The sequence below is a fragment of the Dromaius novaehollandiae genome, chromosome 8 (genome assembly GCF_036370855.1).
Source record: "Dromaius novaehollandiae isolate bDroNov1 chromosome 8, bDroNov1.hap1, whole genome shotgun sequence".
Lineage (NCBI taxonomy): Eukaryota > Metazoa > Chordata > Aves > Casuariiformes > Dromaiidae > Dromaius > Dromaius novaehollandiae.
In genome coordinates, this window is record NC_088105.1 from 25,253,121 (window position 1) to 25,279,592 (window position 26,472).

The window sequence follows — 26,472 nt, forward strand, 5'->3', positions numbered from 1 at the left end:
GAGCAGGGCGCCAAACACGACTAATCTACTGTGTTTTGTGAACTTACTTTTGTACCAATTTGAACATAGAAAACTGAACAACCAATGTTAATTTTAAATTTTGTGCTATATTAAGTCACTGAATGACCAGGGCCAGCAACCTTTATTCATACCCCGCACGTGCAGCTGGCACGCAGCTCGGGCTGTGCTTGCTTCGGTGGAAACACGAGTGGAAACCTTGGCACCTAGTGCCCTGGTGCCCCGCTGCACCGGGATGGCTCGTGTGCTTGTCTCTCTGCCCTGAAACGAAGGGCAGGACTACCCAGCGTAAAGCAACTTACTCTTAATGCACGATTCTCTCCACAATATTCCTACCGCTGATGCTGAAGGGTTGAGAAGTCACCTATGTGCCTGCTGCATATGTGACATCTTGTTTAAGCGGCAAATAGAGCTCATGGAATGGCACCGAACCTTTCCAAAATCAGCCTCTAACATACACGTTTTATTTCATCTGAATGCTAATAAAATAGTCAAAATATTACATTGTAGTTGTTGGAAGTCAGTCAAGTGTGGTTTAAAACAGAAATGCTGACAAAGACTGTACCGCAGCAACGTTCACTACCTCCCCGGGCCGGTGCGATGTTCTGGGTGAACAAACACGTCTCCATGTTCTGCTGCCACCTCTTTTGGCTGTGCAAGGTACATGGGCATGGAGACAAAACGGTGTCAGCTTTTCCCCTGAGCTCTCACAAAGTGAAGTAAAGAGGCGCTGCCGTGGGAGTCAGCGAGACCGCATGGATTCTCATTGATGCAAGATACTGAAAATGAATTTGAGTGTTAAACACTTCAAACTTTTGGGTAGGTTGTCTGAGAATTTTGTCCCTTGTAACTTTAGCTTTTATTATCCAAGAAAATTCACTTGATTCAGCAGCATTTTTAGAAAGGTAAATGCAGAAATAGTCAAGTGTGTCACCTCTGTTCTTTTAAATGGAGGGGTTTCTAATGTTTCACATAGATGTGCTATAAAAATGATAGATGGAAGAAGTGACTATTCTGTGTATTCAAGCTACCGGGCAGGCTCACGGGCAGACGCCTCTATGCCCTGACAATTCCCCGCTCTCGGTTTGCGCTGGCCTGTCTCACAGGGGTTTTTTTCCATTTTTCTCCCTGCTCCCAGCTACCCGGATCACCTAGAATCAGCCTTTTCAGCTGTGTGGAGCATCCTCAGGGATAACAACATGAAACCCCTCCCCTGCCCTACAACCTTCCTTCGTGCCTTCTTGCTTCTCTTGTTTTCTCCTGTTTGGGAGCATGTTTGGTTTTAATTCAAGTCACCTCTTACCTGTGCCTTGGAGGTCTTTGCTGCAGCTCCGACATGGGACCTCTGGCCTTCTGCAAGAGACAGACCACCCCACGGTCCTAACTTGCATACGATTTCTGCTTAAGTCAACGGAAATTTTGCTTTAAGTACAGCTGCAGGATGAGACCACGGGCTTGAGTAGCAGCCTTTCAGAAGAGTGTGTATTGCAGGGTCTTGTGCTGCTTAACTCTACCTCGCATATTTTGAGAGACAGTTTGCATAAAGAAACCTTCTGGGATAAAGTTGTAGCAGGCTGTGCTCCTGGGACAAGGTAGGAAAGCTGGAAATTAGAAGGACTTTTGTCTTTTTAGGAAGAAGACAGTGCAGGGTGTCATATTTCCTTCGGCCTTTATAATGCTACCAAATTACATCTGCTCTTCAGACATTTTCCAGAGGGAGGATTCCTGGACCCTGCTCCACTTCTGCTTGGGTTGCAACAGCCTCCAGCGCACTCGCCTTTTTCTCCTTACGCCACTCTGTCACCCCTCTCCCCCCTCCTCCCCGCCGTGCTCTGGCCTAACGCGCGGCTCCCCGAGGGGCTCCGCAGCCCGCGGGGCGCCGGCACCTGCGTGCGCCCCCCGCGCTTTGGCCGGGTCCCCCCGGAAGGCGACCGGGGGCAGGTGCGCAGCGCCCCGCGGGCGGGGGCAGCCGGTGCGAGGGGGAAGCCCCGCGGCGCAGCGTCCGCGCCCGCGCAAGCTTCGACGGGGGCGGGGGGCAGATGCCCGCGGAGGGGGGCACGGCCACGCCGCGGGGCGCCTGGCGGGGCGGAGCGGGGCCGGGCCGGGCCGGGCCGGGGGAGGCGGGGGAGCCGCGCGCGGGGCAGCGCGCAACCTGCGCGGCGGGGGCCGGCCCGCCCCGGGGCCGCGCGCGCTGATGTAATCGCGCGGCAGCGGGCGCTGAAATCCAACACCGCGCGGGCGGGCGGGGAGCGCTCGCCGGCCGCGGCAGTCGCTGCAGCGCCGCTCCGCTCCGCTCCGCTGCGCGCGGGCGCCCGGGGCCGCCCCCTCTCGCCGGTGCCGGCCCCCGCCGCCCGGCCCGGCCCCCGTTGCGCCCCCCGCCGCTGCCGCCCCCCGCCGCCCGGCCCGGCCCCCGTTGCGCCCCCCGCCGCTGCCGCCCCCGCCCCCGCCCCGCGGGCCGCCCTCGGGTTGCGCGGAGCTCGGCGGGGACGTCGGGGCGGGTTTCATGGACAGTACCTGAGCCCCGGCGGCGCGGCGCGGCGGCGGGCTGCGCTTTTCGCTCGGAGCTGCGCCACCGGGGCGAATGCAGACAAATGCATTTGGGGGCGCAGAGGACAAGGAGTGGCAGCATCTCCCCCGCGGCGCGCACGTAAGCGGGAGCCGCGCGGCGAGGGCAGGCGCCGGGGGCACGGGGCGCGCCGGCGGGGCGCGGAGCGGCAGCGCGACCCCCGCGCGGGGAGGGGCGGCGGCGCCTGGCTCCGCTCCGCGGCCGCGTACCGGCGGGCGGCGGTGCTCCCCGGGAGCCCCGGCTGGCGGGGGGCGCCCGGCCCCTGCGCCGTGCGGGCGGCTCCCCGGGGGCGCGGAGCTCCGCGGAGCCCCGGTGCCCGGGAGGGGGCAGCGGCGCAGGCCGGGAGGGGGCCCCGGTTCCGCAGGGCAGCGGTCGCCTCTGGAGGCGCCTTCGCGGCCGGGGCGGCCCCGCTCCCCGGCGCCGCGCGGCTCCGCACGGGCGCAGCGGCCCCCGCCGGTCCCCGCCTGCGGCCCCTGCTCCTGCCGCTCCCCCAAACGCTCCCCAGCCCCGAGCGCGGCTGCGGGGCTCTCGCCGGCGCCGCGGCCCGGGAAGGGTTAAGCGGCCGTGAGCTGAAGGGCGCGGGGAAGCGCGGGGAAACCCGAGCCGAGAGCCGCGGGGCACGGGGGGACCGCGGCCGGCGCCCGCAGGTGACCCGGCTGCTGGTCCTCGCTGCTGGCATGCACGGGCACTGGCTAAAGCACAGCGAGCGAGAGCCGCCTGCAAGGCTTGTGCTGCGAGCTGAGCGTACTGCTGGTAACGGCGGTCCCCGGGTAAGGTGCCCTGAACTTGCGTGCTGCTGCCGCTGGCACCGGTGCCTGCAACGCGTCAGCAGCCGCCGTGCGAGCGCGGAGCTCGTCTCTAGTCTGTTTAAAAGCATACTAAGCAAGCAAATCCTGAACTTTTTCTAGCTGTAATGACACGTTAAAGAGGTTCCCAGTACGTGTGGCCTTTGTAAAGCGTTCGTGTCGCTCTGGCCGTGGCTGGGAGCGCTGCGCGGGACAGGGCGAGGGTTGCGCTGCCCGGGTGAGCCCGGGTGTAGTCTGGGTGCGCTTGAACCGCGATCCCCTGTTAGGTGCCTGCCTGGCGGTGGCCTTCCCGGGAGATCTTCCTTCTTAATGGCTGTGTCTGTGGGACTTCTGCAGCCGTTAATCCAGTGTACGTTAAAGGGCTTTGTTCAGTGTTTGTAAAGGGACGTTGCTGATAGAGAAGCACAAATCCAGGGGCTGTGAAGTAGTACAGTAGCAAAGATGCGCTTTGCCTCAGTTCAAAATCCATATTGCCTAGACAGCTTCAAAATTTGCATTATATCTCTGTAATTCTATATAGATAGAGCTGATGGTGCTTATGTGACTTGCACAAATAGTCACAGAGGAATTAGTCATAAAAGAGAAGATTTGTCCCTGGCATTTCACTAGAGAGAAAGCAACCTGGTTGCTTGCCTACGTCGAGAAGCAGACGCCTTCACAGAAGGATCGGGTTTCCTTAGAATGCGTTAAACCAGACAATTCCTTGCAGCTACAACACTTCTTTTAAGTCAATACCAGTAGGTCAGATGTGTTGCCCTGTTACCTGTATGGGGATGTCTCTGCAGGTTAAATGAAGGAGGAGGAAGGGAAAGGGCGGGGGGGGAGGACCCTTATGCGCGTTCTTCCAGAGCTCACTGAATTTATTGTTAGAATATTTTATTTTAAAACACAAACAGCCTTCTGTACTCTTGCCTTTTTAGCTGTAGGAGTTTTGCATAGAGATATGCAAAATGTATAAAAACAAACTGTGAAAGATGAGAATATTCCACAGAAATGGCCATTCAAGCTATATACTTTTGCCTTAACTTAGTACAGAGGAAAATGTGCCATGTACTTTATCTAGACGAGAGAACTAATGTAAGAACATCAGGGGCACCCTTATAAAACAATTTAGAAAAAAAAGGGGGGGGGAAAGGTGTGTGTGTTTGTTTGTGGGTTTTTGGGGTTTTGGTGGTTTTTTTTTTTCTTTTTTTTTTTTACTTTTAGAAATACTACCCAGGTTAACTGTTCTTTTGAATATGCTAAGGTGCCATCCTAAGCTAACTGCTGTTCACAGGGTGGCTGGGACACCAGGCAGGAAGTTGCCTTTCTTCAAACCGCGGCGCTGTGGTAGGACTTCTTAGGCCACCGCTCCTCAGAAGGGCAACCAGTCAGCTAGTGGTGTTTCTTCTTTTAAATTTGAGCCTGAGGAAACAAGACTGTGGAAGGAAGAGGATGCTGTTCCCCTGCAGCACTGTGCGCTGACCAAAGCTGAGCTCTGTTTGCTAGTGAATTGTCTTCAGATGGTGGGATTGTGCATCGTTGCTTGCTACAACTGGCTTTGAAGCTTACCCATTTCCTCAGCCATCTGTCATCCATAACAGAAAAAATAAGCGCGATGCTAGTTGCTGTCCGTTCATAGGAGGAGACACGTAGCCACAGCATGTTAAAGATTATCAGAAAGATAAGCGCTATTTTTAGTGATAGAAAAGTTCAAGTGCATTTGATTGTTCTTTCCTCCAAATAATGTTACGTACTTGCCCTCGGCTTGTGTGTGCATGTGAAACCAGGAGAGAGGATGCGGTAACTAAGGCAGCCTGGGAGAGGACGTAGCCAGGGGATACTGGAACACCTTCAGACTGGCTGTGTGTTGCTAGAAGTGGGGGGAAAATAGCCAGCACTTGTGTCAGCCAGAGAGGTTCCTGTCCCCAAGCCACATGCTTTTGCATTTTCCTCTTGTATCCCAACAGGGCCAGTTTCCCCAAAAGTTATGGGCTGAGTTGAGGCGCGTGGTCCAGGGCTGCCGCGCGTGCTGCTCGCTCTGTCCTCGCGGTTACGCCGAGGACAGGTCAAACCCTGCACGCCTCGTGCAGCAGGCGCTGCCGGTGGCTGAGCGGCATCGCCCGTGGGAGAACGGGGAGCACGAGCTGGCTGTTAGGTGGCTTTTGATGTAACGTGTAGCGATCCTCACCAAGAAGGAAGGGTTTGGATGAACAGATTCCCTCAAAAGGACCGTTTCATTTTTTGTCTTGCATCTCTGGCCATGGAGAGCTCCCTTGTACAACCTTAAGCTGTACATGGCTTCATTTACAAAAACTTTTACCTGTTGTGGAAAAAGGCGGAAGGAAAAAAACTTTTCCCGCCCGTTAGGAGACCTCCTGCCCTAAGGTTGTCTCTGGTCTTTTTTCCCTTAGCGGATCATCATCTGTTCTTGACATTAGCTGGAGAGTGCCGCGTAAAGACATTTGTCTTTACCTCTCAGTTAATGTTTCTGTGTATCCCGTTACATCTGTGCGATTTCCAGCCCTGGCAGTGTTTCTGTTCCTCGCCTCCCTGCAGCGCTCGCTGGGCGGTGGCGGAGGCAGGTAGCTGGCACCCGCGCGTGTCCCGGGCTGGCTGCGGACGAGGCGGTCGTGACGTGAAGAGGAGTCACCTTTGCATTTTGTGCTCTAGGGTTCTTCGAGCATCCTGACTTTGCAGTTCGACTAATTGAAATATTTTATGCTATCTTTAATTGAGAATCCATTCTGTGCCTGTGAAAGTCAACAACAACAACAACAACAACAAAAGTGGTCCTGAGTTTTTGGCTGATGTGGTACAGTACGTGGACCTTGTTATCGCAGCCATCTCCTGCCCGTACGTTGTGCCACCTCTGTCCCTGAGCTAGTTAGATCAAATGATGATGATGTGTGATACAGAAACTATTGACTTGTGAACTTACACCAGAATTTGAACTCTGGCCTTCAGAATAGGACTGAAGTGTGGGCCCGGTGCCTGGCCTGCTTTTTGAGCAACAGTCAGTATTAGGCCTTTTGCAGAAGCGGCAGGATTGCTGCAGTAGATGTTTTGTGGCTGTTCGGTTGGGGAAAGCATGAGGAGGAGAGTGCCAAGGGCGCCGAAGAACCTGCCCTTGCAAGGGGGATTTGTAAGGCTGGCGGGCTTTTCTCTACTGGAGTCAACCAGAGCAGTGCTGCCTACTTTCGAATATTGTATACGTGGTAGTGTATCATAGCGAGGCACACTTAGTGTAATTTTATAATTTTATAAAACTTTTTTTTTGTTGTTCCCAGTCATTCAAAATCCTGCTCAGATAACGGAGTGCTTAGCTTAGCCTGAAAAAGCAGTATGACCGTTTCCGATGTCCGGACTGTTGATCAGCAAGTGAGGAAAGGGCTACAGAGAGGTCTGTCACCTGGAGAGCATGGGCTTTCCTTTTTTGTTGTTTTGTTTTGTTTTCTTTCATTGTCCTTCGAGACGAAACACCTCTGAGGAGTGGTAGTTGGTTGGGTCTGTAAAGCTCCCTTTCTTCTCCCAGCCTCCAGCACAGACGCTCGGCCTCCGGGCGGGAGTGGGGGGCAGAGCCGGCTTGAGGGCTGGGGCCGGTGCCACGGGTCTCGTGGAGCAGGACAGAGCAGCCAAAGCCAGCGGACAAACTCTTGAGAAGAGTATTAAGATCTTCACTAAATACTACTTTTTTTTTTTTTTTTTTTTTTTTTTTTAATCATAGCAAGATTTCTTGTCTTTGTAACATCAGGAATACCTGTTTTTTGCACACCTTGACTTTTGAGCTGAACGTAACCTTGAAATGAATGCTTAGTGGAAAAAGCTTGCTGCCACTGCTGTTTGAACTGTATGTCCCTATACAATGTTGTAGGGTTTTTCTTCCTGCACTTGTTTTTGACATGCAAGTGTAATCAGTAGGCTAATAGAGCTGAGTCACACAAAGTTTTACAGGTGTTTACTTTCATCTCTGTTGCTTCAAATACTTTTTTTTTTTCCTTTTTTCTTCACCCCAGATACTCAAGTGCTCTCTGGCATGGCCCAGCAAACACTTTCAGTGAGTCTAGTGTTTAATATTATGAAAAATCAATGAGGTCATGTGTGTTAATGAGCATGGTGCTTGGAGATAAACGTCCTGTGGAGCTGGGTTTGTAGCAACTTGAAATGGCTGAATAATTAGAATCACCTTGTAGAAGTATTTCTTCTTAACACTGAATAGATATAGGTTGCTGTTATTGTCACTTAAACCAGTTTCCGTGTCTGGGTGTTCCATGGTACATCAACAGAAAATGCATTTCTAAATTAGTAAAGGATTCAGTTGCTGATAAGAGCATGTGATTAGCTGCTAATCTGGCTAATATGAAAACAGAGTTAAAAAATAGCAGATGTTCTGTTTTTAACCACAGTAAAAACAAATTCTTTCCTTCTGCCGAACCCAGTGATTTAGCATTATTGATGCCCTCATTAAAAGCAGATTCCAAGGACGTAAATCGAATAAGATCCATATAGACTATGTCGGTTGCAATCAGTGAGCTTGTAGTGCCCTTCAACATTAGGCCTTTCTATCTGAGCATGAACTTTTAAGTCAAATTGTTATGGGATTTTTATACTTTATAAGATCGTGACCTGACAAGAGATTTTATCATATTAAAAAAAAAGTGTCACAAAATTTTCATTTGTGGTAAAATGATGTAATATGGTGATAAGACTGATGATAGGTACCTTGGGGGGAAAAAAGTATCTAATGTCTCTATGGGCAATAACTTGTCACTTGTTTTATGGTTTCTTTAAAGTAATATTTCTTCCATAAAGAAATTTAATGTACAGCAGTATTCCTATTTGAAGATTGCTGTACCAAAATATATTTTAAAAGGGATACAGTTGCTTTATTAATAGTGGCCAGTGTAAAATACATGTATTAGATATGAAGGCCTACGTAATCCTTGATCTTTGTATAAAACGCCTCTTCAGCATCAGTGGAAAGTTTCACAGTGCGAGGGCCTGATGGCTTTGATCCAGAACTTGCTGAAGTCACTGGTGTCTTTCCATTGACTTTGGTCTTTGAATTGGGCATTCTAAATCTTGGAGTTCTGAAATTTCAGATATTTTTCTCACATGTCCTTTTCTTTTTCTTTTTTCCTCCTTTTAGGAAAACCTTCCTCCTTTTTATTGCAATATGTATAGCTGTTGGTGTTGCACAACTACCTGAACAAGGTGAGAATGCTTTCTTATACCAGAATGTTTGGATAATCCTTATCTAGATGAAAAGAGTGTATGGCTGTTGTTATTACTGATCTTAGGTTCAGTTCCTTAATTATAACTAATCAAAATTCAGATAAAGCACAATGAGAGCACAAGTTTAAATTAACCAGTTTGGAAAAGATGACCTTTTGAAAATTACTCAGATTTTCTGTCCATGAAATTGCTTACATATTTAAGCAAACTCTTCATAAAAGAGAAGTCTTGTACAGTGAGAAGGCTTTGATTGTGTCTTCACTGCAAGTGGGTGTTCTTGGGGGTGGCAAGCTATGACTAAGTTACCTTTGCACTTCTTAGGGCTTTGCGAGCAAACCACTGCGTATAATAAAGGCTTAGTCTAGGCTGGCATCATTAATGCAAAAAGTGGAAATTGTACATTCATGCGATTTTGCATTCAGATACGGATGTTAGTGAGGAAATAGGGTTGTGTCTTTTGTCCGCCAGCTATGACGACTCTGCCAGATGTGCTATTTACATTAGAGACAGTTGTGAAATATTACCATCACAAACTGATGGAGGCTAACATGTCGTTTAATTTTATCTGCCAGGAGAGTGGCAGCATCAGTTTTCTACCATGTCCCTTCACCATACAGGTGAAGCAAGAAATAGCTCATCCTTGGCTGGTAAGTGTGCTAACCGCAAATTGCCAAATGAATACAAACAGCTGGATCACATGGTTAGGACAGGACTAATTCCTGATCCCATTTCCTAGAGCCCTATTGGGATTACTCAGCAGCCTGAGATCACTGGTCTCACCAGTGCTTTTCCCTCCTTATTCCTTGTGCTTGGCCAAGTTTGTTATTGTGTTCCCCCCCCCCCCCCCCCCCGTGTATTTTTTCCCTTTCCCCATGTAGTTTGGCCTTCCATTGCCTTCCATGCTCTGTTCACTGTTTGCCTGGCAAGATTGTTTGCTGATTTTCCCATTCAGCTAAATGGGGGACATATGCTTTTGTGATGGTGGGAATTTCCAGCTATTTCTAACAGCTGAGCCAAGTTCTGCATCAGAGGAGGAAAAAAAAAAAAAAAAAACTTGTCAGCTTGCCTGATCAGGGCAGCACCCACAGATGTGCATTGCCTGCACTGCTGGGGTCTGGATAGGAGCAGGGACAGAGAGACTGATGTAAGGAGGCGGTTTGCACTGTCCCAGTATAGTGGGAGAGAGAGACAGGTGTTCTGTTATGGAGGAATGCACACAGTTTTCATTCATGTCTACAAATTTTTTCTGATGGGGTGGAGGTGTGCTGTGATGAGATCTCTTCATAGACAGGTTTGGGAAGCATGAGGGGATTTGCTTTAAGTGTAGTAATTAGCATTAATATGTAGTAATTGCTTAATCTCAAATGTTCCTTATTACTGTAAGGCATATCTAGATACTGTTGACTATGATGATGACTGCTGCAGTTAGGTTGATAGTTGGTCATTTGTAAAATTGGTGTCAAAGTTGTGGAGGGTTTATGGAGAAGTCTGCCCTGGTGAAAGAAATGTGCAGTTGCTGCAGAGCTAGGTGACTTTCTGCGTTGTGCTCGCAAGTGCAGAGGAAAAGCAGTATGAGATGTACAAAGCTGGATGCTGTCCCTGCATTTCACAGCTGCAGAAGTGAGTGCAGTTTGGAGCTTATCAGCCGCTCAGATGAGATGCTCAGCTCTTGTTACAACGCATGTGTCCAGCAGAAGAGCACATCCATGTGTAGAGCTTTGCAGAAATAGGGTAAAGCCTCCAAAAACACAGGGCAAAGGACACTAATCTTCTGCTGCAGTGTGTTCATGAATGCATAGCCTCCTGTTAACTCTGAAGCCCAGTCTAGTCTTGGCTTAAGTAACAGATCCAACATGTTTAATTTGACTTTTTTTTTTTCCTCCCATCGTCAGCTGATGAAGGAGGTTTCCTTCTTCTATTACTGCCCTTGCTCAAGAGCAGTCCCAAATCGCCATATGAGAAGCTTTACTGAGCGGAAATGCATGCCTGTGCACAGATCCCATGCGCTATTTAGCTTCTTTTTAAGTGCTTGGTTGGGGTTAAAATGATGCACTGAGCCTTAAAACAACGTTCTGCCCCGGGTGAATTTCATCCCTCATGCAGTTTTGTTTGCTGAGTGTGTAAGCACGGTTGCAAGAAGTAATTCTGAGAACAGCAGACCAAGGAAGCCTCATATCTAAGGGATTTGTGTCTTCTGGTTCAGTTCTGTGTGTCCAAGTCTGACACTGCACTCTTGCATCAGTTTTGGTATAAGATGGCTAAGGAACCTAGAAGTGGTAGGACCGTACCACATGCAGATAGCACAACTCATTTGCTTAGGAAACCCACCTGAAAACAATGTGGTTTATCTGTAAAGCTTTCTGCTTTAGAGGATCCAAAAATGGTGGCTCATGAAAAAGTGATTGAACAAGTGCACCTGCCAAAATTCAGTCAAAAATCTCTAGTTAGAGAATCCTGTAAATGAACTGTAGATCTCAAAATCATTGAGGAAGGAAATACAAGTGAACAAAGCAGTTTTCTCAAAAATAAAAAGTGATTCAGAAGAAGAAGCTCTTATAGACAGATAAAAAGTTAAAACAACTCAAGTCTATCCTTCAGCTGAAGCACCTAACAGATCCAGCGGTAGCAGTGCTCTGTTCACGTCGCTTGGAGTTTGTCCAGGAACAGGATACCGCCCACTAGGAGTACGTTGACACTTAGGCTGTTTTTAAAGCTTTCTTGGCACTTGTATTTTGAAAAAAAGAGTATTCTGAGTATTCTGCCAAATACACAGATGCTAGCTATCATAATTAATATTCCTTCTCTGCTGAACTGAGGAGACAACTTGTGCATGTTTTAGCTTAGAAGCTGTGCCTTATTTGTTCTGGTAGGGTGCTATACATGGGCTTTCCCCTGCTAGTTACTCTGCCTGCTGTCCAGGAGGGAATCAGTTGCAACCGTGTTTCCCTGTGTAACCAACCCCAGGTGCAGACAGAATAGCGATGCAGAATGGCTAAATAGCTGTTGTACAATATCTTGACAGTGTTGCGTAGTGATACGGTTTAATTCCTTAAAATAGGTGCATACGGTTTCTAGCCTGGTCTAGCAGTGTGCCCCTTCCCCTCAGTAAGACTGCGCCGCTCCCCAAACGGAGCATTGCTCGTCTGCGGTTGCAGGGCTGAACAGACGTTTCCCCACCCATTGTTTCCAGCTAAAGAAGCGTCTGCCGTAGGGGTAAATGTCAGTGACTGGACTGCTTCTCTTTCAGCCCCTCTGAGTAAAAAGGCTAACTAATGTTGAAGGGGACTGCTGCTACAGATGCTGCTTCCTCAGCTAAAGAGACTTCTAGTACCCCAGTGTAAGATAACATCCCACCACACAGAGTATAAACAAGCTGAAGGCCAGTGAGTACTGATACACTCACTGAAGAGCGGATTTCTTCCCCACCTTCCTTTTGGGGATTGTGCTGGGGATCAACAAGGGGATCAGAAGATTTTTACCAAAGCCCATCTTAGCTTTCCCCTCCTTTCACGATGGAAGAACTCTCTGAATTTTTGAGAGACATCGTGGAAGGCGGAAAGAAAGCACTTGACCCTCTCCCCCCCCAAATATTCTTTCAATGAAATGGGCCATTGCAATTTGGGGGACTAATGGGTTGAGTGAACAGTAAGTGAAGGCAGATGTTGTGCAGACATTGATAAACAAAGAAAACCGACTACTGATACATAAAGCAAATAGTGGTTGTCATGCTGGGGGAAGAGTTAAGAGGGTTGCACGCTCTTCAAACCCTGTGTACTGCCAAGAGCTTCTGAAAGCTTAAAAAAAAAAAGTATATACATATATATACACACAGGACCAGAAATGAAATGACTGGCCAAAAAAGCTTGGAACAGTCTTTTGGCTTGAAGGTGGGTTAATGGGCAACAAGTCAGCAAGGAGTAATTAATTGATGCTTAGTCTTCTGCTGTTGTTTTTCACACAACATTTCTTTGTGTTTAGCCTCCTTGAGACCTGTCATTGCTCATAGCAATCCATTTGCAAGATGTGGAGAATCTGTTTTGTTTCTCATCATGTTCTCGAATGCTTTTCCTTTTTTCCATAACTTTTAGACAATGTACCCTTTTCAAACCAGAGTTGTCTAAACTTTGGTGATTTTGCTCATAGCTTGATATTGAGGAATAATGCTCCAAAATATCATTTTAAAATGAACCGTTTTAAGCCAGTCCGAGAGGCTTTTTGTTTTATACTTTGTAAAAATCGTGTGTGCACTGTTACTTTTAAATAGAAATACGTGTCAAATATCTAGGCTTCCAATGTGCTGTTTCAATACAGGCCTAAGTTTGATTATCAGCTTTCAGGGTACCATTTTATTGGTTTTCCTCTGCACAGCCGGCTGGCTCGGGCAGCCAGTGCACAAAGTGCTGGAGCTGCCTCTCAAGCCCCTGGGGTGTCCGACCTCCATGTCCCCCCGAGCGCAGGGGCTCATTGCTTCTTAGCTCGCGCAAGGGTAACACACACACAGCTTTCCCCTCCGTAACCACATAGGGACCAGGCGGGACGCAGGCCCTGGCAAAGTGTGCCTGGTCATTAGCAGATGCATTAGGCTTCAAAGCTGTGCTGTAACCTAGCCTCTGTTATCAGTTTGACAGATTAAAATGCAGCCTTTGTAAATTAATTGCTCTGAGGCAGAACATCTTGAAAAATTGGCGTATGGATGACTTTGTGCAAAAATATGCTTTCCCCATGCCTCGCTCTGTGCTGGCTACCCGCCAGGATAATCCTGGCATGTCTGCAAATCTCTAACATAACTAGAAACACTACAAGGTGTGTAATTAATTTTCAAGATGTGCAGTGCATTCAGGTTGATGCTTTTGGTTCCAATTTATAAACCACTCTCAAGGAAATCTCAAGCTCTCTTCATAATTTACTGTAGAAGCTAAGCCAACATCTGTCTATTTTTACAGTTTGCTATGAATACATTCAATAAACAGAGAGAGGGAGGACTGGGAAAAGAAACCTTTTTTTTCCACTAAAATAGTGAACATCCATTTGTTTCAGATACTGTCTTCATTTAATTTGGCAGAGAATCTACTAGCTTCTATTGGTCACTCCCAGCTCTAGTTATATCATTTAATAGCTTTATTTACTTAATATAAGCACAAACTGCAAAGGAAAGGGTGCCATTAGCTAAATGCTATGGAAAGTGCTAGTCTTCTCCCAATCAGGGTTATTAAATCAGTGCAATTGTTTAATATACTGCTAGTCACTTCTAATATATGCACTTCACTGAAATTCAAACCCAGCTAGTTATTCCAGTTAGAGAGGTTAAAAAAAAGGATATCATATTTTGCTTCTGTGTAATACTCTTTATTTCCGAAAACTGTACCATGTCCAGCTTGCCTTCCACAGCAAATCAGAAGAATGAAATTGCAGAAAAGTTTAGGTTAGAGGGGACCTCTGGAGCTCGTCTGGTCCTACCTCTGTGAAGTTCATGAGGTTCATGCTGGCCCGCTGGATTTTTGTGCCACTCAACGCCTTTTTTGAACAAGACTCGGATCAAAAGCTCTCTCAGTCTTTTCTCAGGATCAGATGACCAATACTTGCCTTTTATTTCCTTGCTTAATTTTTTTCCCTCAGTTTCTGCAGTATTTCTGTGGCATCTTTCACAAACACCCAGACAAGCAGTTTTATCAATCAATGCCTTAAGGGCTGTTTTATTATGTCGGCCTACAGGGAAGCCTCTGGGGAAGCATCCTCAGCTCCTACCGGGAGGGGATCCGATGGTGTCTTTACACTCTTCCTGAATGCAGAAGGTGTTTATGGGCCCTGGCTACAGCATGGCTAAATCCGACTCAGGCGGTACCAAATTTAGTCCTCCTTGACCACCAATTCCTCCTTTGGGAGGAGAGTGGTCTGACTTCTTACCGCAGCTCAGGCGGGAGGGGATCTTTCTGACTCGCCTCAGAAAGCTGGCGTGCCATGAACGCGGTGTGGGACCGCACTACTGCATTTACACGGGTTTTAGCACATAGTGCAAGGCTTTTGTGCAAAAGTTGCCCATATTTAGGTTCCGTGTTGTCACTTTTAAACTGTTGAAACAATTTCAGTTTATCGGGAGGGTGGGTAATTGTGGGTCTGCCAGTTAGGTGAAGACGGAGATACAGTACGGGCCCAGTCTGAGGAGAGGGCTAAAGGGCCAAGCTCGCAGCACACGGTGTGTCAGCATACAAAGCCGTGGAAACGCCACTGCCCGTCCACACTGTAGGAGATCTGCTACGGGGGCTCTTGTGTGCCAGAGCCCAAGGAGATCTGCTATGGGGGCTCTTGTGTGCCAGAGCCCAAGGACACAGACTGATGGGCAGCGGGCGTCTCTCTGCTGGGTGGTGGCTGCGTGCGGTCCTGGTCCGCAGCCTGGTCGAGGCGGCGGCAGTGCTGCCGTCTCCCCTCTCTTGCCACGCTGCCGCGTTCGCCTGGTCCGCAGCCCGCGTGGAGCAGGAGGAGGTTCGCTCTGCTAGGGCCTCTCTCTCCCTCCCCGCGCAAGGATTTGTTTTCCTTCTGTCTGGCGGTCTTTTGGCACAGACGCGTACAATCGAGGGTGATCCCGCTAGGAAAATAATCCCCTGTGAGAGCCGCTGGGCAGTGGCAGGGCGCCTCGCCGGGCGGGAGGTGCCTCCCCGGGGGAGGGCAGCAGCTCTCGCGCGCGTGGGCCGCGAGGGGGTTACCGCTGCGCCCTGCTCCGAGCCCCCCGCTGCCTGGTGGAGCAGCACCGCGGTGTTACGCTGTCAGTAAATAGGGAGTTTTTTAAGGCTCCGGTATTTTCATTGCTACTGTTCAGACCAAGAGGAACAGCAGGGCTTTATTGCTTTTGCAGAAGCAAAAGTTAGCTAAAATGAAAAAATTTTCATCTGTTCAAAGGGTAGGAAAGGTTACCCAAATGCATGACTAAGGAAGCGAGAAAGTGTGTTTGCTGGCTGTTGTTAAAAGGCTGAGGACAGCAACTGGGGATATTTCCATTTCGTGTATGAACTAACCCACAGTGGTCACTACTCCCTTTCCCCCCTTCCCCCCCCCCCCCCTCCAAAGCTGACCATAATTACTTTTGTGTTTGACTTACATGAAAGGTTGGTGTGCCTTGCTGTAGGGATTTGGTGGCTTCATGGTACGCAGTATATACCTTCTGTGAAGTACGGAGTTGTTAAGATGCCATGTGCATATGTGTTCATATGGATCTTAACTTGGGAATAAACTTTTAATTCAGTTGAGATGAATTTTTTAAAATGAAATCCAACAACATGCCTTTATTTCTTTTTACAGCAATAGATGTCCTTCACCAATTAGGCCTTGCGAAAGACGTTCGACAGCCCTCGGAGGCAGCAGCACCCTCGACATCTTCTCCGCTACCTCAGGGGGTTCGTCTAGCTGTGCCGGGAGTTGTCCTAACGAGCGAGGCCCACGTCGAGTCCCCCGTCGTGCAAGTCCTACCATCGCATCTAGGGCAGCAGTTCACCATATTGGTTGGGCTGTACTCTTACAGCGTGAATAATGCTTTTCTTTTCAGTATTAGGAACAGAAGTAGACTGCAGTTTGGCGTCCAGTTGCTACCAAGAAAAGTAGCGGTGTACACTGGAGGGAAGCAGCCCGTGTATTTTGAGTATAGCGTTCATAATGAGCAGTGGCATTCGTTTGCCATTGGCGTTAGGGACAAGACTGTCTCCATATTTGCCGAGTGCGGAAGGAAATACTACAGCAGGGAAGCACTTTCAGAAGTGCAGGCGTTTGCCCTGGATGGTTTGTTTACCCTGGGAAGGATGAACTCTCACTCTGTCAGCTTTGAAGGAGTTATATGTCAGCTAGATATTATTCCCTCTGCAGCAGCCTCTGCAAACTATTGTAAATATGTGAAACAGCAGTGTCGCCAGGCGGAAACCTATCGATCTCTGCCAGAAGCTCCACGTGAGTCAGATGGGCTGGACATGTTTTTGAGGAAAAAAGTTGGTGAGAAAAACCCGTCTGAAGGTACCAGGAAAGAGGCATCAAACACTCCTGTTACCAACATTGCTCAGATTCACTCTCCGCCAGAATACTTGGAGTCAAGAAATGTGTCTGCATCGGAGTTTGGGGAGGCCAAACCTCTGTTGCTGGAAACTTGGCCTGAAACAGGGCTCCAGGAGAGTGTCAGTCCACCCCTCCTGCAGCACGAGCTGAGCGAAGACAGAAACGTCGCTAAAAAAAATACAGTGTCATATCCAAATATTTCAGATAATACCATGGAAGATGCTGGCAGAAAAAGTGAGCCTTCTCTGATCTCCCTTGTAAAACAGAGCGAAAGCACAGGAAAGGGCCAAGCAAAGCAGCATGTAGATGAACCAACTGAAAAGCAGCAAATCATAAACACGACCTGGTATAGTGCTAGTGCTGACCTGTCACTGGGTAACCAGCTCGGTCCATGGGAGAAAGGTGCCTTCGATGCTGATGAGACTTATCACACAGAAAGCAGTTATGAAATAGATATTGCTAATTATGCTTATGACTGTGAAGATCTTGACAAAATGTTTGAAATGGGAAATATCAGAGGTCCAAAGGGGGAAACTGGGCCTCCTGTAAGTTATCTTTACTACCCTTTTTATTATAATGCAGCAACATGCATATAACAAAGGCTTTGAAATAAACCTTGCAAAGCATGCCAGAGCTGTGACTGCAACTTCTCTCGACTGTACTGTACAAATCTTTGTCTGCCTTAAGTATGTCTCTTTCCAGCATGTAATTTTGGCATAAGTGTTGTGTATTTTTGTTATTTACAGAGTGCAGAGGCATTCAGTTCTGGTGAAGTGGTACGCAAGCCAGACTTTTTTTTTTGATTTGAAATGCAGCTAGATGTTTGTAACTGCTAATTATGGAGACTGCTCACTTAATAAAATTACAGGATAGATTTATACAGTACCAAAAGTAGAGACTGATCCATGCAAAGAACAAATGGACTGTTGGGAGGAATGATGTACTTTTCTCAGTTGAGCAATGCTCTTAAAACTTGTAATTGTAGAAGAGAACTAGTGCAGGTTCTAGACCAGGAAAACCATTCTTAACCCGAATTTGCAGGGTCATGGAAACCTACATGTGAATTGATAAATGTAGAACATTCTTATGTTAGTGTTGTTTCTTCAGTTACTGGGCTAAGAGATCCCTGAAAAAATTGCAAATGCACAGTAGTGCTTTTAATAGAAGCTGATTTGTCCTTTCTCTGTGTGCACAAGGATCAGAAACTTTCTAATACATAAAACGAAGTATATATGAAGTTACAGGCAAGAGAGAACAGCAGTTCCTGCTTAGCCTGAGAAATATGATAGTCAATGCTTGTTTGAGTTTTTGGTTAAAACTTGTAAACCATAGCACAGAGTAGATAATTCTACTTCCTCTTCTCTTTTTTTTTTTTTGTGTGTGTGGGGGGCTATTACTGGAAAGTAATTTCATATGTGTCAAGTAGCTCCAAATACATGTTTGAATGTGTGCGTAAATTTATCTCATATTCTGTCAGCACTGAAGTATTTTTTTTCTTGAGACTAGTCATCAGCAACTGAAAGCCTATTTAAAAGTTCAGTTTCTACTTTAAACAAGATACAGATGCTAAGGGATTGAAAATGTGTTAAAAAATAATTCAAGTTAATCCAGGAGTGCTTTTGCTTAATCTTTTCTGAATGCCATACCAGTCTTTTTTTTTTCCTTTTTTCTTTTTTTCTTGTCCCCTATGATAGTTTGTATATGGGCATATCACTTAGTACTTAACTGTCATCAAAATGTTGCTAATTTTCATTTTTAAGGCTTAGTTTTGATTTGTAGCAGATATTTAAAAATTGTACATCTTGATTTCAGTCAGTTACAGCCAAGAACACTAGATCCATTCTCTTTCACAGGGCACAGAAATGTCTGCTGACCGTGCTGTTGTTATTTTTTATTGTTTATGTTTCAAAGAAACTCTAAGCAAAAATCTGATTATGCCGGATACTGGCGCTATACGTACAGTGTCAAAGGTGACAGATGATTTGGAGAGTTCAAAACACACAGGAACTTATAGGAAAAAAAAGGTGAAGAAAATGGTAATGCCCCTATCTTGCAAGCTGGGGATGCGGAAGAAGTTTGTCTCCTCTAGGAAGGCGACTGCAGCAGCCCTCGCACAGCCATGGTCCTGTGGGAGTGAATGTGTTGCATTTGTGCTGTTTTGCTGGGTCAGGATTTAATAACTTGCCCGAGGTTGTAGAGGAGGTTGGCAGCAGAGCCAGGAGGCTTATCTAGACCTTCTGGGTGCCAGCAGGGCTGGTGGCATCCACTGAGCCCCAGCAATGCTAACGCTTTGCATTGCCAAAGAAGAGGTGGATGCCAAAGAGAGGAAAGGTCTCTATTTGGCCTTTTCCACACTAGACTTTTGTAAGGAACTTTGCCCGGCGGCATTTGTACAGCACAGTGTGTGCTGCTGTCATTGGCCTCAGGCATGAAGAGAGTGCTCTTGGTTTGCTTTTGTAGCTGTGTACCCTCGTGGAGCGAGGGCTGACAATGCAGGTTTCATCTACATGGCTGTAACACTTTAATACATGGATATGCACAAAGTCTCATCAGTGGGGAGCCTAAAGAAGAGACAGTGAGTGACTTGCAAAGTTCCCTTGCAGCAAAAAGTCCTGATGAGGCATGAAAAAGCCCTTTCCTTCCACCCTTCATGTTGTGGTTGGTTTGAACCTTCTTTCAAAATTCAACACAGAAACAATGTTCTTTCTATTGGAGTTGACAGGCAATAACTAGCTTTTGTGGTTCTCAAACTCCTCAGCTTCATTTTAGCTTTTAATCATCTACTGGCACTGATTCTTGCTGTGTGTAATCAGGCCCCGTGTGTTGCATGATCCCACCGCTGTGGAATTTGCTCTTCACTACCACACGGGGCTCCAGAATTCAGCCTTTCCTGTAGGGATAACGTATGGAAAAGGCACCCGTTTCTTCAAAATTACTATGCCTGAGGAAAATTCTAGCAATTGAGAGGACCAAAATCCCTTTCCAAACATGAAGTAAGTTTGAAGTGGAGCAGTGTGGATTTCTCAGCCTGAACCACTACCTAGAGGCAAAGCTGCTCTGTTCATCCGATGAGCTACTCCTTTTTGTATTGCACAGGATGGTGGTGCTGTATAAACATAAAAGAAAATATACCCGTTGTGTATTTTTAAACTGTTTAATTTTCAAGGTGATATTCTTCATTGCAAAGCCCTAAAGCTGGTTGCAGTAACATATATAGCCCCACACTGACAGGAGGGTTAATAAGAGCTGCGTTAGGTTACTTGCTGGCAGGTGACTGCATCCACAGCCCATCCGTGCAGGATTTGGCTTCCTCTGAAAAATGAGTTTTCTCTGTTGGAAAAGCTTTGTGGATCATGAAGACACTCAGCCAGGAGGAGAAGCATTAGAAAACTGAGATGTGGAGCCCGTTAGGGTATCTAGTTGCTAAGGACAGGACGAGTAATCTGGAGATATGGCTGGAAGGAGCTAGAAACACAAGCCTGGCATTAAGGAGAAGATGGCAGAGTCTTGCTTGAGTTACTGTTACCACAGCAAAGAGAGGGTGAGAACCCCTTAAAGAGGGAAAGAGTTTAAAGACCCTAAATGAGGTGCTAAAAACCAGTGACATCAGCAAGGGTAGTGTCACTGAGGATTTCACTCATAGCTTATTTCTGAGATGAGTGAAGTTGCTTGCTGAGGCTCTCCCTAGCCAGAGGTGATATATCAGGCAGTTAATCTCTTCCATGCACTTTAATTTGGCAAACAACCCTCATATTTCCCTGCTCAGGCTGAGAAATTTTTATCTCAGTATCTGCCAGCTTAGATAAAAACTTAACAGAAATGAAGTCATCTTGGTTCTTAAGCATTTTTAAATTCACCTGAAACAGGTGCAGTTTGCCCATCATCTGCACAGAAAACCTGGAAAGCTTTAATCCATAACCTAAAGCCATATATATTCCTCTGATGATGATGATGTTGCTTTGGCTATCGTAGACGTTCTAGTTAAAGAAGGGAGACATGGAGAGAGAGAGGAAAAAAAAGATTTATCATACAGAAGTGACTGCCTGCTCTAGGGCATTTGGAAGGAAAAGTGGTTTGGGGTTTTTTTTTTTTTTGGTTTGTTTTTAATCATTTCAAAGGAAATGCAAATGAAGCAAGAGGAAAAAAGCAGGTGGACTTTCATGTTTGGTAGTGTGCTAGTTGCTGAATAATTAATAAGCTGGATTAAAAAATGGATAAAAAATAGAAAAAGCAGGCTGAGAGTAGCTTCAAAAATGTTGAGTGACAGCATCAGAATTCTGGATGATCTAAAACTGACAGGTTGAAATTTAGTGCAATAGTGCACAAATCAAAAGCACAAATAGCAGCTGGGGGAGTGAGCGGTTAGGTGGTCAGAGAGAGGTGCTGGAGTGATGTTTCAGCACCCTGCAGAATGAATCCGTCTTATCACTGTAATGCTCGATATGTTAATGGGAGTATTGGGTGTCAGAGGTGGACAGCTTTTCTATGGGTCTGGGTATGCTGGGGCTGCGGTTTGGATTTTGGCTGCTGCGCTTTAAGAAAAACTTAGGCAAACTGGAAGGATTCCAGAAGGTTGCGGTAACAGTCGTAGTTTTAGAAAATATGACTCTGAGCAAAGGCAGTCATGCTGCCTTTCTGCTTAATAATGAAGATAAGGGACAAACATTATGGTTTTGGAAAGAGTAAGTTAATAGTTGTTCTACATGTTTGTAGAAAGGCAAGATATCGTAGGAAATTTTAGGTAGGCCATAACTGAAAAATGGCGCACCACAGTGATATTTATGTCACAAAGCTAGCGATATTACTTCTAGAGAGAGAAGCTTCACAGTTTTGCAAGAGGAACTTCAGTGACCATGATTTGTGTACTGAACGGCTCGGGATCAGCATTGCAGTGAGCACAGCAGTTTTAACTGCTGAGTGCAGAATTGACCACTGTGCCTCTGAAACCCTGGGGGCTTGTGTGAGGGAAATCAAATGCTTCCTATCACCGTTGGTGGTGCAGGTTTAAAACACACATATCCGTAGAAGAGCTCAGTATACTAGAAAATGTCTGTGAAGGTTCATCAATGCATTCATTGGGGACCAATGGAAGAGCAGTGAGAATTACTGGAAGTGTAGCATCTACTTTTATGTTTCAGGATCAAGCCACGATTATTTGGAACTTGAGCATCTCCCCTCACTGGCTAAATGAAATGTTCACAATTATTAAAGACAGTATCTTTTTTAAAGAAACCATGTACAGCCTGAGTAAACTGATCATATTGAAGCAATGAATTTAAAATTTGCATCTGTAATATTTACACATAGTTGCTATTTTTGTTGACGGTTAAAATGTCAAATGCAAAAAATATGGTAACACTTTTAATTGCTTAAAGATTGCTTAATTACTGTTTACAATTGTTGAAGGAAAAGCTATTCAAACAAATGACTAATTCCTTGGTTTGAGAGAGATCAGATTGACTCACTCTCTGAAGCTGACTTCTGCGGCTTACAGGGGTGCCTGCGGGCTCTCTCTATACCATACATGTAAGGACCTTCCCAGCTGGTATGAAAACAGTCAGGCTGGTTTGAAGTTGTAGTTGCTTTTGCAGTCTGGAGAAGTTTATGGGGTAGGATAACTTCTTACAATTAGTTGAAAAAGCATTTCCATGAAAACTTTCTTGTGCTGCATTAAGTCTGCTCTCAGCTGAGCTCCAGTTGCAATTAGGAGTCCAGGCTGGAGGTTAAGAGCTAGGTAATTTGTTTAAGGGGAATCGTTGTTAATACTTTAATAAAGTACCTGGTTTCTTGGTGTTAGGTGCTGATAATGTTTCCTTGAAACATGTTACTCCTATGGGAAAATTGAGGAACAGGTTAATCGGGATACCCTTTGCGGGGTACAATAAGGTCAGTGAGGCAATTCCATGGCATATTTGCGAAGCAGTAGTGTTGTCAGACAGCCTCTGTGGGCTTGTCCACATTCACAGATAGAGAGGGCAATAGTGTTTTTGTATAGAAAGTGGTCTTTTTACTGGAGAAAAAATGTAAGATGAAGGCTGAAGGAGATTCCAAGTCTAGAGAGATCATAAAGTTAAATTTATCTAACTGTTTGAGAGACTTTTATCTACAACAGTTCACTTTGTTTTAGAGCACTTTGGGAAAGCATTATTCATCTCTGGCTGCAGAGTTCAAGAATTACTCTTACTGCTACTTTTAGGGCAGTAAGAGGTTTTAGGGGTTGCTGATAGTTGGTTTGGTTGTGAGAATGGACTGTATCTTCCCACCACATAGGGGAAAAAAAAAGTTTTTCCTCTCTTAGATTTAGTTCTTTTTGTGTTTTTAGATCAGAGAAATAATTACTCATGAATTAATGTAGTTACAAAGTGTTTATTTGCAAAGGAAGCAGATGCTGTTTAAAAAAAAAATAAAAAAGAAGCCACATGGGCAAAAATATTAAAGCTGTCCTCATTCAATAAATCAGCAATGAAGGTCAGGGATGTAAATAAACACGTTAAAATTTCTGTTGTTAGGAAAAAGCTGGTTTTGGCTATTAGTATCTTTTTAAGGAATGCAATGAATGTCTGAAACAGGAATAGAGAAGAACTTTGTAGCACAACTTACAAAAGAAGGTACAGTTTCTGCAACAACTCCACTTCATTAAAAAATGCATTACTTTTAATGTAATACCTTTGTAGTCCCAGGGTAATTTTCCAAGCAAAGTGCATCTCTTAACTTAAAATTTGAGAAGATAGATTGGAAAGCATTACTTCAGCAATGGCAGGATGGGAGCTCTCTGTGCCTTTTCAGTTCCATTTTTTTTGGAAATCTCCTGATATGAATGTCAGGTCAAGAGCTTTCCATGTCTGTCTGCTAAATTTTTTATTATTAGATATGAAATATAGGTTGAAGTCTTTTTACTGTAGAAGAAATATGAGGTTGCTAGTTAGTACTTATACAATCGGGGTGAACAGGCAACCTCCGTAGCTGAAAGTATGATATGTTACAGTTTGATCTAAAGACTAGCACTTGTTACCTGGGACTGTAACAGATTTACATCCTTTAAATTACATGGAGAGGGAAATATATGGTGTGTGTTTCAGTATGACTTAACACATTATGTGTGCACATACAAATATTCCCAACTGTGAACAGGCAGTTGCCCTACAATTAGGATTAAACTTGGATTGAGCAGGTTCCAGCATCCTGTGGGCCTTGCTCCGTTGTAGTGATTACTTTACAGTGCAAAACTCTCATTACTGCTTAGTATCTCAATTGCAGAAGCAGGGTAGGACCACAGCAGAAAGGGATGTCTTTCTGTACTGTCATGGCCCATCCCATAGCTCTCTTCAAACAGCTGTGATGGCGATGACCCTACCTTCAGGGAAACAGCTATCAGTATAACTCATAAAATGTCTTCCAGGCTACATAAGTCACCACTTTCACTTTGGGGGCCACTTGAGCTTTTCCAGGCAAGCAGTCTGGGAACAACAACCAGTGCTCAGCATTTCAAAGAGTCAAGGCTTCTGCTCTTAATGACCTAGCGATTACAGGTGAAATGGCAGGGAGACAATATAAAGGATCTTTACTGAATAGCCTATACAGCTATCTCATGCTTTAAGCAAGTTTTATGAAGAGCTGCATAATTACCAGCCCAGAAAAGAATAGATTATCATTTGCCTTCTGGGAAAGTCCACATGAGTTGCAGGGGCTTGCTCCAGAAACAGAAGTTTTCTAATTCTGATGGTTCTGTTGCAGTTAGTGAGGTTCCAGATGTCAGCTGGATGCTTTTTAATGCAGCTTTCCTTTTCCAATGAAAAACCCACACTGTTCTCTTAAACAATTTAATTAATAGAGCTATGGCTATGTGGAAATATCAGCGTGCCTCTGACAGACTTTCCTTGAGTGAGCGCAGAGGAGTCTTTGCTGAGTCTAGAATGTTGAAATGCTGCCCTGTCCTTGACCATGGAAGACTTCATCTAGTATAATTTTGTCAAGTAAAAAACATCAGACTCCTAAGTATCTTTTTTCCCCCCCTCCTCATAAGAACAATTTTTTCCCCAGAATTGTCCAAAGTTGTCTGTATTCTGGCCAAGTGAAGATAATTGGCCTGGCATTGTGTAAAGTCCCTAATTAGCACTGTCATCTTTGCCAGTGATGTTATCTTTCCTAGGAAAAAGCAATATCACTTCTCTAAACCTTTAGTTTTTTAAAAATACAGCTGTCATCTTAATACAGCTCCAAGAGGTGTTAGAGATTTTCTCTCTCTCTGTCTCTGCCTCAGTGTCTCTTTTCTGCAAAGCCCATTTGTTCACCATTTTAGTCAGCATAGTTGCCCTTCTAATTTCACTGTTTTTCCTGCTAGCTTTTATTGTTCGGTGATGAGCAGTGCAATATTCAAAGTATTTTATCTAGTGCCTTAGCTGAGAGATTGCAGTATTTGCAGAGCAGGGGGGGAGTGCAGGGAAACCTGGGTGAAAGAGCATGCCGAGTCCTTCCCTGCTAACATTGACTGGTTTCCTTCATGAGGTTTTACTTTCTTGATGCTTACTTTCCCTAGCAGCAGGAGTATTTTGCTTCTGCTACAGCTGGGACTTGCTGTGCTGGCATTTGGGTGGGAGCTGAATTCACCCTTAAGGATAGCCCACGCATCCTCAGAATTCCAGTGTGATGGATGGAATATATGAGTTAGTGCAGATTTTGGTTTAGAGCTCTCACTCCTATTTGAGTGGGATGAGGTAGGTCCTGTGGTTTCGAAAGTGAGCAACGACCATGTAACAAAGGAAAGAGTTCTACGATCAAAACAACTAGAAATCTGGAGGGTGGTATGCTATCTAATATTCTCACAATGACTAATAATCATCTAATGTGTTTGCAAAGGCTACATCTGGATATATGCTAGCATATATAGGAGTGCATTCATTAAAAAAAATGCATCTCTTTAGAGAGGGTGATATTCGTTATATACAAGTGAAACTAAGGATGAACATGCTACCACTTATCAGAAGTTCATAATTAGGAAACTGAACAACCATTTGTTCATGTTTATTATGTTTCTTCTACTTCACATCTGTCTTTTCGATGAGGTAGTATCTCAATTTTTGTAGGTACTTCTCTGAATTTTCTAAAATGTGCATTTGGCATGTCAGCATGCTAATTAAAAAGGCTGAATTATTCTCTATTCTGTGTTTTGAAATACACTACACTCACTTGTTTCTAGTCCTTGAACTGAGCTCTTCTTTACATAATACGAATATGCTTAAGCGAAAGTTACTATCTAAATTGTTGGCTCCAATTCCCCATTAAAATACTTTCTAAACATAAATCTCTGATTTGCAGCCAGATTAAAAACACACATGCTTGTAGTTTGGGAATTGGTTTTCAAGCTGAGAAGGTTTGCATAAAAAGTCATCAACTGGTCTGATTTAGACTTGTACTATCCTTGTATTGGTGTTAGCCTCAACTGTTTTGATTTTGTATCACCAGGGTCCTCCAGGTCCTCCAGGTTTACCTGGTCCATCAGGAAAGAGAGGTCCTCGGGTGAGTAAAACAGTTCCGTTCTTTGTGTAGCTCTAGGCATACCGCTGATCAAACGGGAGTCTGCATCGTTTTGTTTTTCTCAACTGTATTCATATGCTTCTTGATTATGAAATGCATGATTCTTAAATTTTGGCAGATAGGTTAAAGTAAGGCAAGGTAAGCAGCCTTTTTTTCTGCTGTGACATCCAGCAGAGTTAATTCTGCACGGGTTGTGCGTACAGGGTAATGTTACCTTTGCACCTAGCTTTTGCTGTTCGTAATACTAATTTTTAGTTTTTGCATGCTGCTTGCATCTGCGGCTCAGCAAACTGAGGTCAC

At 45.5% G+C, this 26,472-nt stretch overlaps 1 protein-coding gene and 1 long non-coding RNA gene across 8 annotated transcripts in view; one reads left to right on the plus strand and one right to left on the minus strand.

The window, feature by feature from the left end:
- Positions 1–460: 460 nt before the first annotated feature.
- LOC112993172 (uncharacterized) lies at positions 461–1,878 on the minus strand. The gene is made up of 2 exons (XR_003261669.2): positions 1,322–1,878; positions 461–797 (listed from the first exon to the last, which is right to left on the minus strand). It is a non-coding gene; the product is annotated as an uncharacterized LOC112993172 (long non-coding RNA).
- A 611-nt stretch (positions 1,879–2,489) lies between these two features.
- COL24A1 (collagen type XXIV alpha 1 chain) overlaps positions 2,490–26,472 on the plus strand; it is a 158,733-nt gene continuing 134,750 nt past the window's right edge. For 2 of the 7 annotated variants that reach the window (XM_064515977.1, XM_064515979.1), the window contains exons 1-6: positions 2,492–2,665; positions 7,386–7,426; positions 8,519–8,583; positions 9,177–9,251; positions 15,898–17,183; positions 26,101–26,154. In XM_064515977.1, coding sequence (XP_064372047.1) covers positions 2,600–2,665; positions 7,386–7,426; positions 8,519–8,583; positions 9,177–9,251; positions 15,898–17,183; positions 26,101–26,154 — 1,587 coding nt within the window. In that variant the 5' untranslated portion in view covers positions 2,492–2,599. Of the gene's footprint in view, positions 2,666–6,754; positions 6,773–7,385; positions 7,427–8,518; positions 8,584–9,176; positions 9,252–15,897; positions 17,184–26,100; positions 26,155–26,472 lie in introns of those variants that run through there. The other 5 variants (XM_064515983.1, XM_064515982.1, XM_064515980.1 and 2 more) reach the window with 5 other exon arrangements.